Here is a 16,430-nt window from a genome sequence, read left to right on the forward strand (position 1 = left end):
CTTTTTTTGTATGATTGTCACTCTGTTGTGACCCACTACATCTGGAGAGCCTTGATAGTTGAAGTAGACTTTGTGCTGTTGAAGCTAGAGAGGTGGACAGAGTAAGCCTGATTCCCTGTAAGGACTTCTCTGTTGACATCCACCCTTTGGCGCTCATATAACCTTATGCAGTTGCGAACACCGTAAAACCTCTACTAAAACCAAAAATTACTCTTATAAAACTAAAAATGATACATTTTTTTTTCTTTGAAACATATGAAATATCATAATGATACATCCAACCAGACCTTTTAACCCTATCCGTACGCTTGAGTTCATGTTGTACCCCACGAGTTGTATTCTTCATATTATAGAATACTTCTAGTGCAAAGATTTCTTTAGTGCAAAGATCTCTTTAGTGCAAAGATCTCTTTGAAACTTTCAGTATTGCTCAAAAAATCATTTTGACAGACTACTATGCAAAGTGTATGGATTGGATTAATGAGTAAATTTCCTCTTGGAAAGTGGGGGCACAGAGTTCCTCACATCGTATGGATACGATAGTAAAACACAGCGTACGGTTTGGGTTAACTCTGAATTTTACTGTCTCTTTCAGTTTGGCATCACCATGTTTGAGTACCCTATCATGATTGATGTGTTCGGGAGTGGAGCGGAGCCCAGCAATATCTCCATGGAGCAGGTGGACTCCATGATGTCGCCGTGTACACACTTGGCCTTCAGTCATGACGGAGCCATGCTGGCCTCAGCCAGTAAAGACGGGAGGATAAGAGTCATCGATACGGAAACAGGAAGGTATATCATCGTTCTGCCGATTGTCACAGATTTCTGGTTGTTTTATATTATGGTCGCTCTTTAGGACAAGCGAGCTTACCCAGATTTCGAGGGTTTCTAGAAATCTTGACCTACACCGAGAGTGGGCCTTGTCCTACCTATTGGAGAAATTTGGGTTCATTGGTGTGTATATTTGTTTAGTTATAGAGAGAACTCTCCTTGTCTTTTAAAGAAAATGAACAAGGGGTGAAAACTTTACCTTCAATTTTCTGAAAACAGCATTTTTCCGGATAGCCCCCTTGTGCTTAAAAGTGGCCATACACAGTATAACACAGATAGCTCGAATTCGTCGGACCGGCCTCCGTAGTTTGAGGGATCCGTAGTTCGAGAGATATCTCACAAAGATAAAGAAAAAAAAAACAGGATCGCAAGCACTGTTCGACAGTTGTGTGATTTTGAGTCTTCTTTGTTCGACTTATCCATGTTATACTGTATATATATACACGGACGTCCAAAAGAAACTTGAAAATGTAGTCACCCAATCATTATGTTTAAACCTCGTATTACCCATATGTAGCATACCAATTTAACGCTTAATAAATTCTGCATCCTCTGACACATTAATAATCCATCTTTGTTAAGGGAAGCTCAAGATATGGTTGCTCAAAGTTGACCTTAAAAAAGCAGGCTTGGCAAATTTGGTGCAAAATCAAAGAACAGTAAATTTGTACTCGCTTGTGTATTGAAGAGCATCAATTTTGAAAGAATAGACATACTTTGCATATCCAATGAATGAAGAATTTTGTCTCCACAATAAACACTATTTCTTTATGATATGTGTCAAGACGCGGTGGAATCAGGCACTCGTCAATTTTTGGGCATGTAGAGTTACTGGTATTATCTGAAAGCTTATTTATTTGCTTTGCCTTCACTGAAAGAAATACCCATATATCTGTAATAGAAGTCAAGATATTTGCAATTGAAGGAGGTGGGGATATCTTGTTTTCAGAGGTTATATAAGCGAGAGAATAGCCGCCAAAGTTTGGTAAATTCTACAACCTCAGAGTCCTTGAAAACTGAAAATGTATGTATTTTGTGCCATTAATCTACATCTTTCAGTAAAATTCATATAGCAATGTGCTTTTATATGGACATAAAAATGTTGAGCCGAAAAACACAATTTTGGTAAAAATTACCAGACTGTAAGAAACTTGCCTTTTTCTCCCATTTTATTATTTTGATGAGCGCCTGATTTCACCACGATGCCTCACATATTTTGTCACAATAGTTTCAAACAAAACGAAATACAGAGCAATCTCAAATACCACACAAAACTTAGACTTAACAATAAATGTGCTGATTGTTCTTTTGCTTACGTGCCATTGGTTTTTTTTGTAGTTCAGAAACCCTTTGGGCATCGACTCGTAATTTTTGGATATAATTATTTTTCATTTTATCCCAAATGCCACAGAGAGTTGCAAACAAAGGGTCTGAATTGGGAGTAAAGTCGCTTTCTTCAGCTGCTGTTTCATGGGCCTTCACATACCTTAGGGTTCCTATCGAGGCTATTTACTGTGACCACTCCAACATTAATTGGATTTGATATTCCAAGTATTGTCTAGTGGCATTGGCCCTGTGAGAAAGTGCTTTGCTATGCATGGAAATGTCTACTTGAATGACACCACAACAAAAATAAGGGTATTACATGATATTTCAGCATTTGGGCAATGTAGTCCTCTAAACCAAGCCATCTGGTGATTCTCACGGGAGCAGTTTTCTTTATTCCACCCCTGACCGCTCAAAACCATGGTATTTTCTTGACCTTTGTTCCACACTGACACATGATTATGTCGAAATATAACTAATAACACAGTCCATATGTGAGGCAGCATGGTGGAATCAGGCTCTCGTCATTTTTTGCGCATGTAGAGTTAATGGTATCATCTTAAAGCTTGTGCACTTGTCTTTTTTTAATGAAAAAAATATCCATTTATCTTGAATACAAGTCGAGATATTTGCGAATAAAGGAGGCGGGGTCACCTGTTTTCAGAGGTTAAATTAGTGAGAAAATGGCCGCTAAAGATTAGTTATTTCCTTTGCTTAAGAGTCCGTGGTAACTGAAAAGTTACATTTTTTGTGCCTTTAATCAACGTTTTTCAGAAAAACCCACTCAGAAATGAGTTCTTTAATGGGCATGAAAGGTGTTGAGCCAAAAAACAAAAATGTGATGAAAGTTCACAAACCTGCGGAAAAATGCAGGTTTCTTCACTTTGATTATTTTGACGCGAGCCTGATTCCACCACGCTGCCTCACATATGTATAAAAGGTTTCGTGCTTGACAACAAGATGATTAAGTGATTACATTTTCAAGTTTCTTTTGGACACCACTATATAAGAGTTTGTACCCTGATTAAACACAAACTGAAAATATGTCCTTTCAAAGCGAGTCTAAGAACTGGGGTTTCAAGGGTCCAATTTTTGCTAAACTGGAGTCTCTGTTGACAGACATATGGACAGTCATATGACAAAAACTGTATGCTTCCGCGGAAGCCGGGTATATTTCTGAGTGTTCTCAGAGGGTCTGCTGGGGTAATAATAGTTGTAAAGCGCATAGAGCATGCTCTTGAGCATGGATATGCGCTATATAAATGCAATTATTATTATTAAAAACAATTGAAACTGACAAGATGGCCACCCAATGTCGTGGAGAAAAGATATTTTACACAAAAAGATGCAACAATCTGATTTTAATATCCCCCCCACCACCCAAGATTTTTACACACCATGATGCAACAATCTTGTTCCCCCCCCCCCCCCCCCAGATATTTAATCACAATGACACAAACAATCCTATTTTGATGTCCTCCCCCCCAGATATTTACACACCATGATGCAACAATCGTGCATCACCGCCATGCTGTTCTCCTGGGACAACCAACTCCTGTACACAGCCGGCTACCGCTCCGTCTACCTGTGGTGCATCGGCCCCGAGCACTCGCCGGAGAAGCAAGGAAGTCTGGAGGTCAAGCTGACGCGACATGCCAACTTCATCACGTGTATGCAGCTGCTCCGAGATGACCGCTACCTCGTGACCGCCTCCCTGGACAAAACCATCGTGCTGTGGAGCCTGAAGACGCGCACCGCTATCTGCTCCTTCCGCACTCACAATCCGGTGGACACCATGAAAGTGGCGGCAGATCTCTCCAGCATTTCCTACATCCCCGACCGATCGTCCAACGTTGCTGTGCTCATGCTGAACAAGACTGGTCAGGAGGTTCTGTCCGGAGTACCTAAGGTTCCCGTTCCTCCCAAGGTGAAGAAAGCTCAGTCTGTGGCTTTCACCTTTTCAAGCCAGCAAGTGACCACAAAGACATCCACTGCTTGTTCTATTTTATAACAATGCATTTCCTGCCCGTAAATCAAAAACTCAGTTTGTTGAATTTACTTTTGTAAATTCCTCAAGTTGCATTATTCAGCCGAGATTTTACAATGTTGTATTCTCACATAAAGTGCTTATTGGAACTTTTTGCCCTGGTACAATATGCCTTCCCTAAAAATATCACATACTATTTATATTCAAACTTGAGATTGGACCATTTGAACTTTATACATAATGTGCATTGCTATTTCACTCCTTTCACCAGTCAAAGTAAAAAGGTACCAACAAAATGTTCGTCACTTTAAAAAGATTTTGAACCAAGCCGTTTCGTAGATTTTCCTTCTTGTAATGATATTCAGCTTGTCAAAAAACGTTGTTTGATTGTTGTTGAAGGCAGATTGTTTTAAAAATATTGTGATCTTTATATTCATTTTCACATGTGGGTTTTTTTCCCTGTGTGTTTCTTGTATCATACTGATTTCCAAGCTCAAACTGTGATACTTTGTATTGCTTTAAATTATATAATCTGTGATGGGCATGAATAACCCTGTCAAAAAGGCAAGGAACTACAGAATTAATCAGCATTGTAAAATCAATGTTATTTACCTGAGAAAAAAATTCTCTAAGCACCAAGGCTATAAAGGAAGAGGAAGGCAATGCAAAAGGTGGATTGAGGGTGTCGAGGAAACCCTGAGAATTATAATATCCCAATTGAAAGAGCTATGGAGCTGCCTACCATAAAAAACTGCATCTCCCCTCGACACTTAACGACAACAGAAGATGAAAATGTCAAAGTTAAAGTAAGTAAAAAAGAATACTCTACTGATTTTATTTATTGAATATTCCCCGTGCCTTTATCTCAAAAGCAAAGCTGTAGGCCTATACTTCTCTCACATCTGTGGTGAGCTTACACTGACATCTGTATTGAATAAAAATAGACTTCCATCTTGGGGTCACCTTTTCTTATCTTTAGAAATTTATGCATGAACGGGGGCTCTTACTCTGAAGATCTCCTATCCTGCTGTCCACTCACCCCAAGAGTTTTCTCCCACTAATAGACTTCCATCTTGGGGTCACTTTTTCTTATCTTTAGGAAGTTATGACCCCATTATATTTGGTACACAGAAAACACCAGTTAAACGTCAAAACATTTAAGCTCTATGCAGCATACCAATGAGTCACCTCAGTTACAATGATCACTTTGCCTGTATTTTTAAAGGAGTTTTCCTGTCTGCTTACATGTTATATGTTATCCTTTTTCTCTGCTCAAGTTCTTATACTTTATATCTACCACTTTTTTATAAGATCTCATCCACTTCTACAAAAGTATTTCCAAAGGCTGTGATGTTGTGCTAGAAGATTCCTGTATGTAGAATTATAGTTTTATTATGGATATCGCTTGTGTTACTCTGACCAAAGTTTTACACTGTTTTATTACAATATGTTACTTTTTATATACTCTTTATATTGGTCAATATAGATTTTTTAAAAGATTTTTAACGGCTTACAATAATACTTATCGTACTCTGTGCATGAGCTCATGGTTCATGTTTTATTCTTATAAACTGCAATTTGTACAACTGTTGTATGTTTATTCATCGAGTTTTATGTACAATAGTATGTTCACATTGCTTTCTGTTCTTCAGTATTTGCGAGGCTAACTTGCTGCAGCTTTTGATGAGAAATAAACACCTTATGGCCTTGTCCTATGCGACTCAAATGCAGTATTAGTCACAGTAGGCTATAGATTCTTTCAATCCAGCTGGAGTCGATACACAATTCACCACTTGTTCTGTTGACTCCAATGCTGGGTCTGTTGCTAATGTACCGTATGTACCCGTACAGTTTCTAGGAAAGCTGGATTTTTACAAGTTAATAAGGGTGGAAAAGCCATAGAAGACTCATCTGTGAAGAGTGTTTTGTATAAGAATGAGGTGTCAGTATTCATTGCATGCCTGAAAAATGAAAATGGCTTAATAATGCGTTTGTTTGTTGTTGTTGTTGTTTTTTTTTATACCTTTATCAACATCATGTCACTTTAGCAAGTAAAATGCTTTCGAGTTGTTTTGTTTTCTTGCAGCATACTCAACTTGCTTTGAAACGAAGTAAAGTGAAGGTTTTACCAGATTCATTCAAATGTGTACATTCAATTTCTACGTAAATAATGCATAATAAATAAATTACTGTTGCCGAGATTATGGATGGGGCAAAGACTGAAAGCTATCATTTGTTTGCTTACACTTACACAGGCAGCTCTGATGTTTGGGCCTCATTTCAGTGCCAGTATGTGATAATTTTTCTAAGAAGATTATATAATAGAGCTTACTTTTTATTGGGGAAAGGGGGGTGGGGGAGTAGGATTTAAATATTTACTTTTGTAAATGATATTGAATCAGTCTAGAGGTAATTCTTAATTGTCTATTTTTTTTTTTTACAAAACAACTTTTGTAGCTCGAGTGTGAAGAATCTTTTTGTACATCACAGCTTGTGTTGTATCAAAGAGTCACAGAAATGTGCAATGGATTAGAACCAGAGCTATTCAATCAATGTGTATCATTGATTTCCAAGGACAATCATTGTGTAAGGTAGTCTGTTCACTCTATTCTTCCAAGTTTTATGCAACATGTTGATTGTTTATATAATGAAAGAAAGCAAAAAGTATTACGAGTAAACCCACTCTAGGTGTGAAAAGTTAAAGTTTTTCCTAGAAACACTCATTTTTCATAGGCGTACAAAGAGAGAGCTTTTTTCAACCATAGAATACTCAAAGATTCTGAATGATCATTCAATAATATTTGCACAAAGTAGCTGTCCATGTAAAGGAAGAAAAGATGTACAGGAATTTTTTTTGAGAAAAGGAGCAGTGAACTGTATAAAACCTGCTTATATATACATAAATATATATCTATCTATCTGTATATTATATTATGCAGAATTGTGTGGGATATGTGGAAATATATAAATGAAATTATTTTTTCAGTATTTCTTTTGAAAATTAGATGAACATTTCACTTTTCTTTATGAAAGTTGTATACTCTATACATGCACAGTATTACCATATTTGTGAGATTTGCTTTTCTTTGTTTTTGTTGCATATACTCAATCCAAATAATATGACTCTAGCTATGGCAATAAAAAGAAATATATTATATTGAAGCCATCTCCAGTATCATCCTGAATTGTCTGAGGTTTTCTTTTAATTTTAGGTCTGTTGTTCTTGCAGGACCTTGATTTTAATGCTTTTTAGGTATTTGAAGACAAAACACAGTACTCTAAAATACTTAGTTTTAGTTTTAGTAAGAGTTTTACGGCACTTGCAACACAATAAGTTCATATAGGTGCGAAGAATAGATGTGTTGCAAGAGAGTTACATAGACAAGAAATAAGGAAGAGAGATAAGGACGATAGGCGTTTGATAGGAAAGAAGGAGCAAAATTGAGAAAAAAGACAGGTCTAAATAGCAATCTCTAGAGGAAGGCACACGTACACCACCAGGGGAAGAGGAGTAAGCTTGACTGGGCAGATCAAAGCAGATCCAAGACGTGCAATTTCAAAGACATTATTTATTCATCCCGTAACCTTTTTTTAATCCATTGTGAAAGATCTGTTTTGGTTAGAAGTCAAAATATTTCAGGCAAAGTCAACAAGGTTCCCCACTTTCCATCTGTCATGCATTGAAGACAAAAGCGGTGCTTGTTTCTTGTCTTTCTTTTGGTAAGTGTTTTATGGCGTTCGCAACTGCATAAGGTCAGATATGAGCGCACGGGACACATTAAACATTTTCAGTTGGTAGCAAATTTAGAATTTAGCCCGGATGGCGGCCGAAGCCTACTCTTGTCGATTTTAGACCACTTAGTGATCTTTAACGTGCGCAACTTGTGCTCCGGTCCTCCGACATTTTTCGCCCTTGTCCGAGAAGGCTAGGTGTAAATCTTTCCTTCCAGAAGATTAGGGGTGTGGTTGAAAGACAGCAGTAAGGAGCCAAGGAGTAGCAGTGGAAAGGCTGCAGAAAGAGTCAGTAACCCAAAGGAGGTGACAGGATGGGGGTAGAAAGTGGAAAAGAAAGCAGACTACAAAACATTGTTAGAGAGCAGGAGAGGGCGACGGTCATGCCATTGAGTTCCTCCGTCTGTCCGCTAGGACGTTTCTCACACAGCAGGAGCTGGCTATAACAGGCGGCACTGACACAGCCCACCTCGTAACTGACCATAAGTTCCCGGGGGAGGGGGGGGCATACACACATTTACAATCAATCAGTCATAAAATGCGACCAACAAGTCTGTACAATCATGATTACAAACTACTTATACATGCACAGTACATGTACGAACTGCGAGAAATTGAACACTGTATTGATAATTCACATGTCGACTATGGTACTGGCTTCATTCCCCTAAAAATACTGAGATCATTAAAAGAAGTCATTTATGGAGAAGGACGTCCCAATTTAACATTCAACTAAGCATGATGAGAGCCTTGAAAACCCTCAAAACAGACAAAGTTCAAGAACTGCCAGGTCCAGAATTCGAACCAGAGTAATCTCCATCATAGGAAAGCATGACACCTACTGCTCAATCAAGTACAGAAGACAGAAAACACAACTTAAAGTACATGTGAGTGCCCGAAAGCTTTTGATTCAAATATAAGTTTAACTTCCAGCACATAATATAAACGTATTTGTACATCCACAAAACGCCATCCACCTCAAACTCTCCAACGTTACATCCACAAAACACCATCCACCACAAACTCTCCAAGAGTACATCCACAAAACGCCATCCACCACAAAATCTCCAACATTACATCCACAAAACGCCATCCACCACAAACTCCCCAACATCATATCCACAAAACACCATCCACCACAAACTCTTCATCATTACATCCACAAAACGCCATCCACCACAAACTCTCCAACATTACATCCACAAAACACCATCCACCACAAACTCTCCAACATTACATCCACAAAACGCCATCCACCAGGAACTCTCCCAGCGCTCAAGCATTTTTGGAATACAGTACCAAGTACGCATGCAATCTGTCATCAACTGACCAGGTTGAATGCACAGTGCCTTTCAGATTAGGCTGGAGTTCACTCTCAAAATCCCTGATAGACAATCACACTGCCATAGTCAAAGACATTAGTGGTTACAAGACAGTAGAGAATTATCTGTGAAAAGACAGCTAAAAAGGTTGCACGGCCATCTGTAAAAGAATCAGATTTATGCCACCACTCAGCAAAAAAATTCACATTTCTTTTATTTTCAGGGAGATTTCCTGCTTCCAGACATGCAAAAACAAAACAAACAAAAAGTTTTGGACAGCAAAATTAAAGTTACTAAAGTATAAATATCTCAAAGTAAAATCATAATAATTTACCATTATTGACACACGAAGCAAAGAAGCAAAATTTAAAGCTATAGAAAAATTAATGTGTCTGCATAAAACAAGCAAGATTAACTGAGCCACACCCAAGAACAATAACTATCCAAAAATGCACACATACTAGCCACATGTAAATTAAGACAATTAAGGGGAGGGGTCCAGGGGTGTTTTAAGGAGCGACTGATAGGGATATTGAAATTTGACGTTTTGCATTAACAACTTTTTAAAAACCATAATTCTATAACAGGTTATTGTATTTGCATGAAATTTGGTATACCAGTTGCTTGCTCCAGAAAGAACCTGCTGACTCGCACTCGCACATTCCAAGCTTGTACTTCAAGGGGAACAACTGCATCTACACAATTCTTCTACAGTCTTCTTTGTTTTTTGATTTTGTATGGCCTCGCGCCCACTTCTTATTTTTTTTGCCGACTCCAGACAAAGCAATGTATGCAAATTAGATATTTATCTTGCATCATACATACTTTATCGTGCAACATGATTTTCGTACATGCACGATCTTTTGCCTTGCGTGGAATCTGCAGTCGCTCCTCGAATAACCAAAGAAAACGGATAATTTTGAACAGTATGTATATTTTTTGTCCAAATTTCATTTAATATTTGCTAGAAATAAGTCATGATAAGTGTTTTACAGCACTCGCAACTGCATATTATGAACATGCGGGACACATATAACATTTTAAGTTTGGTAGGAATTAATTTTGAATTGCACGGGTTGCGACCGAAGCCTATACTCTTATCGATATCGGACAACTAAGGGATCTTTAACGTGCGCAACTTGCACAATATGAGACCTCCGAGATTTTTTGCAATTATCCGAGAAGGTTAGGTGTTAGGTCTTACCTACCCTAAGATCAGAGGTGTGGCTGAAGGACAGCAGTTAGAAGGAGCCTAGGAGTAGCAGTAGAAAGGCTGCCGAAAGAGTCAGGAGCCCAGAGGAAAGGGCAAAGGAGGGGGGGTGGGGCAGAAAGTGGAGACGAAAGCAGACGACAGAACATTGTTTGAGACCAGGAAAATATGTGAAAGGAGAAAGTGTTCTGTCTCTATCCGAATTCGAAACTGGGACCTATTGAATGAGAGGAGAACACCTTAATCTCCAGGCCACGAGACACACCCCCCACCCCCTGGTATTTATTTGGCAAGATGGCATTACAGAGTGGACGTGAAACATCCTGGGAACTGAGAACTGCAGATACGTCAGAATGAAGGTCATTGTTGGGGGGCAATATCCTGCAGGGAACGGGAAACGCTTAAAAAGAAGGAAAGAAAGATTTATTAGACCAAAAAATGGATGAATTTTTGTCTCATATTTGTGATAATACCACTTGTTTACTCTCGACCATGAGTCATTAAAAAGCGTGGTCTATCTCTTTTAACCGTACGTCGTGTTTTACTATCGTATCCAAACGACGTGGGGAACTCTGTGCCACCGCTTTCTGAAGAGGAAATTCACTTTTTAATCCGATCCGTACGCTTTTCATAGCAGTCTGTCAAATTTATTTTTTGAGAAATACTGAAAGTTTCAAAGAGATCTTCGTACTACAAGTATTCTAACATGTGAAGAATACAACCCCGGGGGTACACAATGACCCCAGGGCGTACGGATAGGGTTTAAAATATAGTTATAAATTAAAAGTTCAAGATCCTTTCTTCTCTCGGGCAACAGTTGGTCGTTAGAGTATTCAAAGTATGAGCTGAATGTGTTTTTGTATTGTCTATGTGTGGGTGTGTTATGCCTGAGTGCGGTTAGGCAGGCATTTGCACGTCAATGATTGTGTTTGTGTGTAAAAATGTATGGTTTGCGAGCTGCGGGGAGAGGGGGGGGGGTTGTTGAGAGACACACGCATTAAGCATCCAGTCTTAGAATGCTAGATCTGATCCAGGTTTGGGAGCACTCTGAGATCAGACTGATACAGACTAAGGTCCCGTTGCTGTAGATAAAAACTAAACTCTGGTTGCTGAAGAACCTTGCTAATTTTTCTGTGCTATTAATAAAGTGTCTGATAACATTTTTAAGGAATTAGCAAGTTTTACCGATGTTGCAATTTCCCTTTTAGTTTTTGGTTCATGAAGGTCAGCAACTAGCATGATTTTAAAGAGCCACTGACACCTTAAAAAAATTGCTATGCTTTGCAAATCTTTATCGGGACATTTCGGTTTCATAATTATTTCATCAAGTCGCTCTCCCCTTGATTGAGCTTACGTAGACAATGTCATATATCTCGACACAGAGCCGATTAGTTGGTTGTTAACGTGTCTTCTACGAAAGCGAAAATGCGTGTTTTGTTTAGGGTTTGGATAGTTTGTTTGTTGTTTTTTTGGGTCTACCATCTTCATCATCACTATCATCAACATCATCATCATCATTATCATCATCATCTGCCATTCTCACCCTGCATCAAGGTTTAGGACCCAAAACAAACACCTTCCACCTTTTCCTATCCTTGGCTAGTTTTTATTTATATTATTCCATGATTTCCCACTTTTCTGTTGGTATCTCAACTACATGTACTTACAAATTTTGAATAATGAGAGTCACATCTCTTGAAAGCTTGTCGTTTTAGATACGTATTTTATAAACTTGCGTATTATATACATTTTGACGGAAAACGCGGATTCTAAAACCGACAAAGCAGGGTGAGGTCGGTTGTTTCTCCTACACATAACGGCGAAGCAGAGTCGAAGGATTGAATCAGAACTCTTGTTCAGTTTTAGTGCTTCGAAGTTGTTTACCCAGTTAATGATGGCTCTATGCAGGTTTTGGTTTAGCGAGGGGGCGATTTCCTCGTTTCTCATTATTTGGATGACAGTTATACCGATCTGTCTCTCGTATAAGGCGAACAAACGTCGATTAAAGATTATCATCTTGTGATGTCTTACCCACTGTAGAATTTTTCTAGCGTGTGGGTTGCTTACGAGTAACAGTCAAGGGGCTAATTATTTTTTAAAAAATGAAACTGCCAAACTATCGTGCCAAATTTCAATTATGTGTATTGATACAACCGCATGCAACGACCACAGCCTGATCCTGCAAGTTCTAGGGGCTCTTTTGGGGAGACAGAGATAGGGATAGAGAGAGAGAGAGAGAGAGAGAGAGGGGGGGAGGGTGGGAGACAGACAAAAAGACAGACAGACAGACAGACAGACAGACAGACAGACAGACAGACAGATAGACAGACAGACAGACAGACAGACAGACAGACGGACAGACAAACAGACAGACAGACAGACAGACAGACAAAGACGGAGAAACCGACAGAGGCAAAGAGGCAGAAAGAAACACAGAGAGAGAGAGAGTAATATATACTATGATATTATAATTTATACAATAACATAAATGTATAATACATATTATACATATTATAATATGATATATTTTATAATATAGGCCTACACTATTATACATATATACATACGTCATAAATATAATGTGTCTGTATGTGTGTGTGTGTGTGAGAGAGAGAGAAAGACAGAGAGGGAGAGAGAGAGAGAGAGAGAGTGTATATATACATATATATATATATATATATATATATATATATATATGTGTGTGTGTGTGTGTGTGTGTGTGTGTGTGTGTGTGTGTGTGTGTGTGTGTGTGTGTGTGTGTGTGTGTGTGTGTGTACGTAGTGTGCATACAGGGTGTTAAAAAAGTCAATGGACTATAACTCGTTGTATACCAAATAATGTCCATAAAACTTCGAACAAATAACATTCAACCACCTGGACATAAACGTTGTAAATATAAAGAAAATCAATAGGCAAGTTTGAATCAAGTTTTAATAATGTCAATATCGCGATCAATGGTCATCTCCCTCCTCCCAGATTTAATCCTCTTCAGTTATTACCTTTTGTTTTCATTTAATATGTATAATTATATAATCGTATCAGTAATTTGTGAAGCTAAAATAAACCAAGTAGAATAAAGAGCTAATATTTCATGAATGTGCGCAAACAAAAGATTATTAGAAAGGATTATTTAAACAGAACATAAGTTTTACTGCTTAGCCTTTTACATTGGCCTATTATTATGAACATTTTTGACAGAACATTGAGAGAAACAACATATAGCAAGTTTTAATAAATTGCAAACAATTGTGACTCGTCCTTTAACAATCATATCTAAGAACAGGTCATAGTGCATAGATTTCTACCATGGAAAACATGAGCCACAGACTTATCCAAAAAATCTCACCGGTCTCTTATCCATATTATAATCTAAACAACACCTGGTGAGTTGTAAGCTTTCTCCCAGGTTACAGACAGAGCTTTTTTTAAATACACCTTTGTTTTTAACTCCTTTGCCCAGAGCTTTGGCCGATCGTTTGTTTTTCCTTTAGGTTCTAGAACTGGCGTTATTTTTAATAAAAAAAGAGTAAGTTTATCTCTCCTGGCAGGAAAGGAGCGATCTATATTTCATTAACCCATTAACCCTATCCGTACACCCCTAGATTCATTTTGTACCCCTTGGGTTGTATTCTTCACATTTTAGAATACTTTTAGTTCGAAGATCTCTTTGAAACTTTCAGTATTTCTCAACAAAAAAATCATTTTGACAGACTGCTATGCAAAGCGTACGGATCGGATTAACGCGTAAATTTCCTCTTAGGAAAAGTGGTGGCTCAGAGTTCCCCACGTCGTATGGATACGATAGTAAAACACGACGTACGGATTAAGTTAAGATATCTCCTAAAAATTCAAAAGAATAGTCAAAAGTATAATTTAAAAAAGCACCACTGAAAGACAGAAAGTACAAGGGATGTCATACCCCACAATATAATGCATTGTTGTTTAACTCACTATTATTGGGCACGTTAGCTAGTTTTGAAAACAGATTTCCTTTCCCCGAGGTGCCAGAATATAGGGTTAAGAATCACCTCATGTTTTAACAAGTCCAGAGTACAGACATCACAAGTGCTTGGCGTGTGACCCCGCCCAGAAGGACCTCTATAAATGTACATTCACAAGGCTACAGAATCACATCTCCCAGATACCCTCTCTCAGGTACTACAGATAGTGTTTTACACTACTTCAGAGTTACAAAGTTCTATCTGCTCAGTACATAGCTTTGAAAAATTTGACGTCAAAGAATTTGAGTGTCATTTTTATCTCAAGACTTTCCGAATGCAATTCTTTGAATATCTTGATAACGTCTCCGAATTATCTTCCGATTTTGATAGAGCAGCTATAACGTTTATTGGTTTCTGACCTCAGCCGAAGTGTCAGATAAAACTTTGTATTTTTAATTTAGCCAGTAGTTTATTGTCTGGCTCTAGACAGAATAACAAAACAATGTTATTTGAAAGAAATCTTTGCAACATAATTTATTTGAGAATGTAACTCTTTATTTTATTAAAAATAGCGCTTATATGGGCAGGATATCATTATCAGTACCAATGGAGCTAAAAGTATCTACATTAAAAGACAAAAAATAACTTTCCCCTTCACGTATTTTTCAGCATGCAGTTCCTGGCTCTCTTTCTCCTTGTGGCCCCTGTGGCTTACACTCTGGCTGCCCCAGACCCCACCACCATCTGCCTGCCAGAAAAGAGTAGCGCATACGTCTTTAGCTTGACTGACAACGTAAGTATCCATAACTGGTGCTCTTAGAAAAGACGGCATAAATAAAAACGTGGTTGTCAGGTTAGACTTTTGTTGCACGTCCTCAAACCAAATGTTTTTTAAACTCAACTTGTTCATGGCTCCCTGCGGGTGGAGTCATGGCAATCCTTGACCGTATCAAGTATTCAACACACACACACACACACACACACACACACACACACACACACACACACACACACACACACACTCACACGGTGTGACGACAGGCAGTCATAGGCCAGCTATGTTGACCAATGAGAAAATTTTAAACCTACCACACCCCCAGTCTCTGCATGGCGCGGGATGAGACCGTCGATCGCTACATGAGGACATTTCCTGCCCTGCGTTCCTTAACCTTTGCCTACACCCGTAGTGGAGACAGACAGAGCGAATTGTCTACCCCCGTAGTGGAGACGGACAGAGCGAATTGCCTACACCCGTAGTGGAGACGGACAGAGCGAATTGTCTACACCCGTAGTGGAGACGGACAGAGCGAATTGTCTACACCCGTAGTGGACATGAACAGAGCGAATTGCCTACACCCGTAGTGGACACGAACAGAGCGAATTGCCTACACACGACAAACTTTCTGTTATAGTGGACACGAACAGAGCGAATTGTCTACACCCGACAAACTGTCTGTTATAGTGGACATGAACAGAGTGAATTGTCTACACCCGACAAACTATGGCGTCGTTTCTGTTGTAGTGGACACGCGGCCTGAGCCTGGCAGGGGACAAGTCACGTGACTCTGTTGACCCCGCCTTTGTTGACCACCCCTGGTGCCTTCCTGTTGCCTTCTGCCCCGTCACGTGACCGCTCGCTGGCGGCTCCGCTGTCCTTTCGTCTGCTGGCTTGTTGTTCTTGGTGGGGGGTTTTCGTGGGGGTTTTTTAGTTAGTTTTTTTTTCGTAGATTTTTTAAAAAAATTTCGGGGCGGGGAGTGGGGTGTGTTTGTTTCTCTTGAGGGAGAAAAGTGTGTGTGTGTGTGTGTGTGTGTGTGTGTGTGTGTGTGTGTGTGTGTGTGTGTGTGTGTGTGTGTGTGTGTGAGGGGGGGGATGTATACTCTGTACAGATGTCTTGATGACGGGGCTGGGCTAGGTGTCAGATTTGATCGAACTTGAAAAGTCTGCCACTGGTCCTACTAGCAGCAACAATGTTGTTGTCTGGGTTTCCATGGCAACATGCTACGGTCGTGAATGAGGTTTTACGGTCAGATGTCGGGAAATGTTCCTGGTGGCGGCGGTGGTGGAGGGTGTGTGAGGGGGG

The 16,430-nt window shown here is 39.2% G+C and overlaps 2 protein-coding genes across 2 annotated transcripts in view; both read left to right on the top strand.

Annotated features, from left to right (window-relative positions):
- Nucleotides 1-4,840, top strand: part of LOC101864694 — a 41,016-nt gene extending 36,176 nt beyond the window's left edge. Inside the window, exons 23-24 of the mRNA XM_005101691.2 lie at nt 596-792; nt 3,646-4,840. Of these exons, the coding sequence (XP_005101748.1) occupies nt 596-792; nt 3,646-4,168 (720 nt within the window). The 3' untranslated portion in view covers nt 4,169-4,840. The remainder of the gene's footprint in view (nt 1-595; nt 793-3,645) is intronic.
- A 10,148-nt stretch (nt 4,841-14,988) lies between these two features.
- The window catches only part of LOC101845175, a 4,861-nt gene continuing 3,419 nt past the window's right edge, over nt 14,989-16,430 (top strand). Inside the window, exon 1 of the mRNA XM_005101692.1 lies at nt 14,989-15,142. Within this exon, the coding sequence (XP_005101749.1) occupies nt 15,020-15,142 (123 nt within the window). The 5' untranslated portion in view covers nt 14,989-15,019. The remainder of the gene's footprint in view (nt 15,143-16,430) is intronic.

The sequence above is a fragment of the Aplysia californica genome, unplaced genomic scaffold (assembly GCF_000002075.1).
Source record: "Aplysia californica isolate F4 #8 unplaced genomic scaffold, AplCal3.0 scaffold00294, whole genome shotgun sequence".
In the NCBI taxonomy this organism is placed as follows: Eukaryota; Metazoa; Mollusca; class Gastropoda; order Aplysiida; family Aplysiidae; genus Aplysia; species Aplysia californica.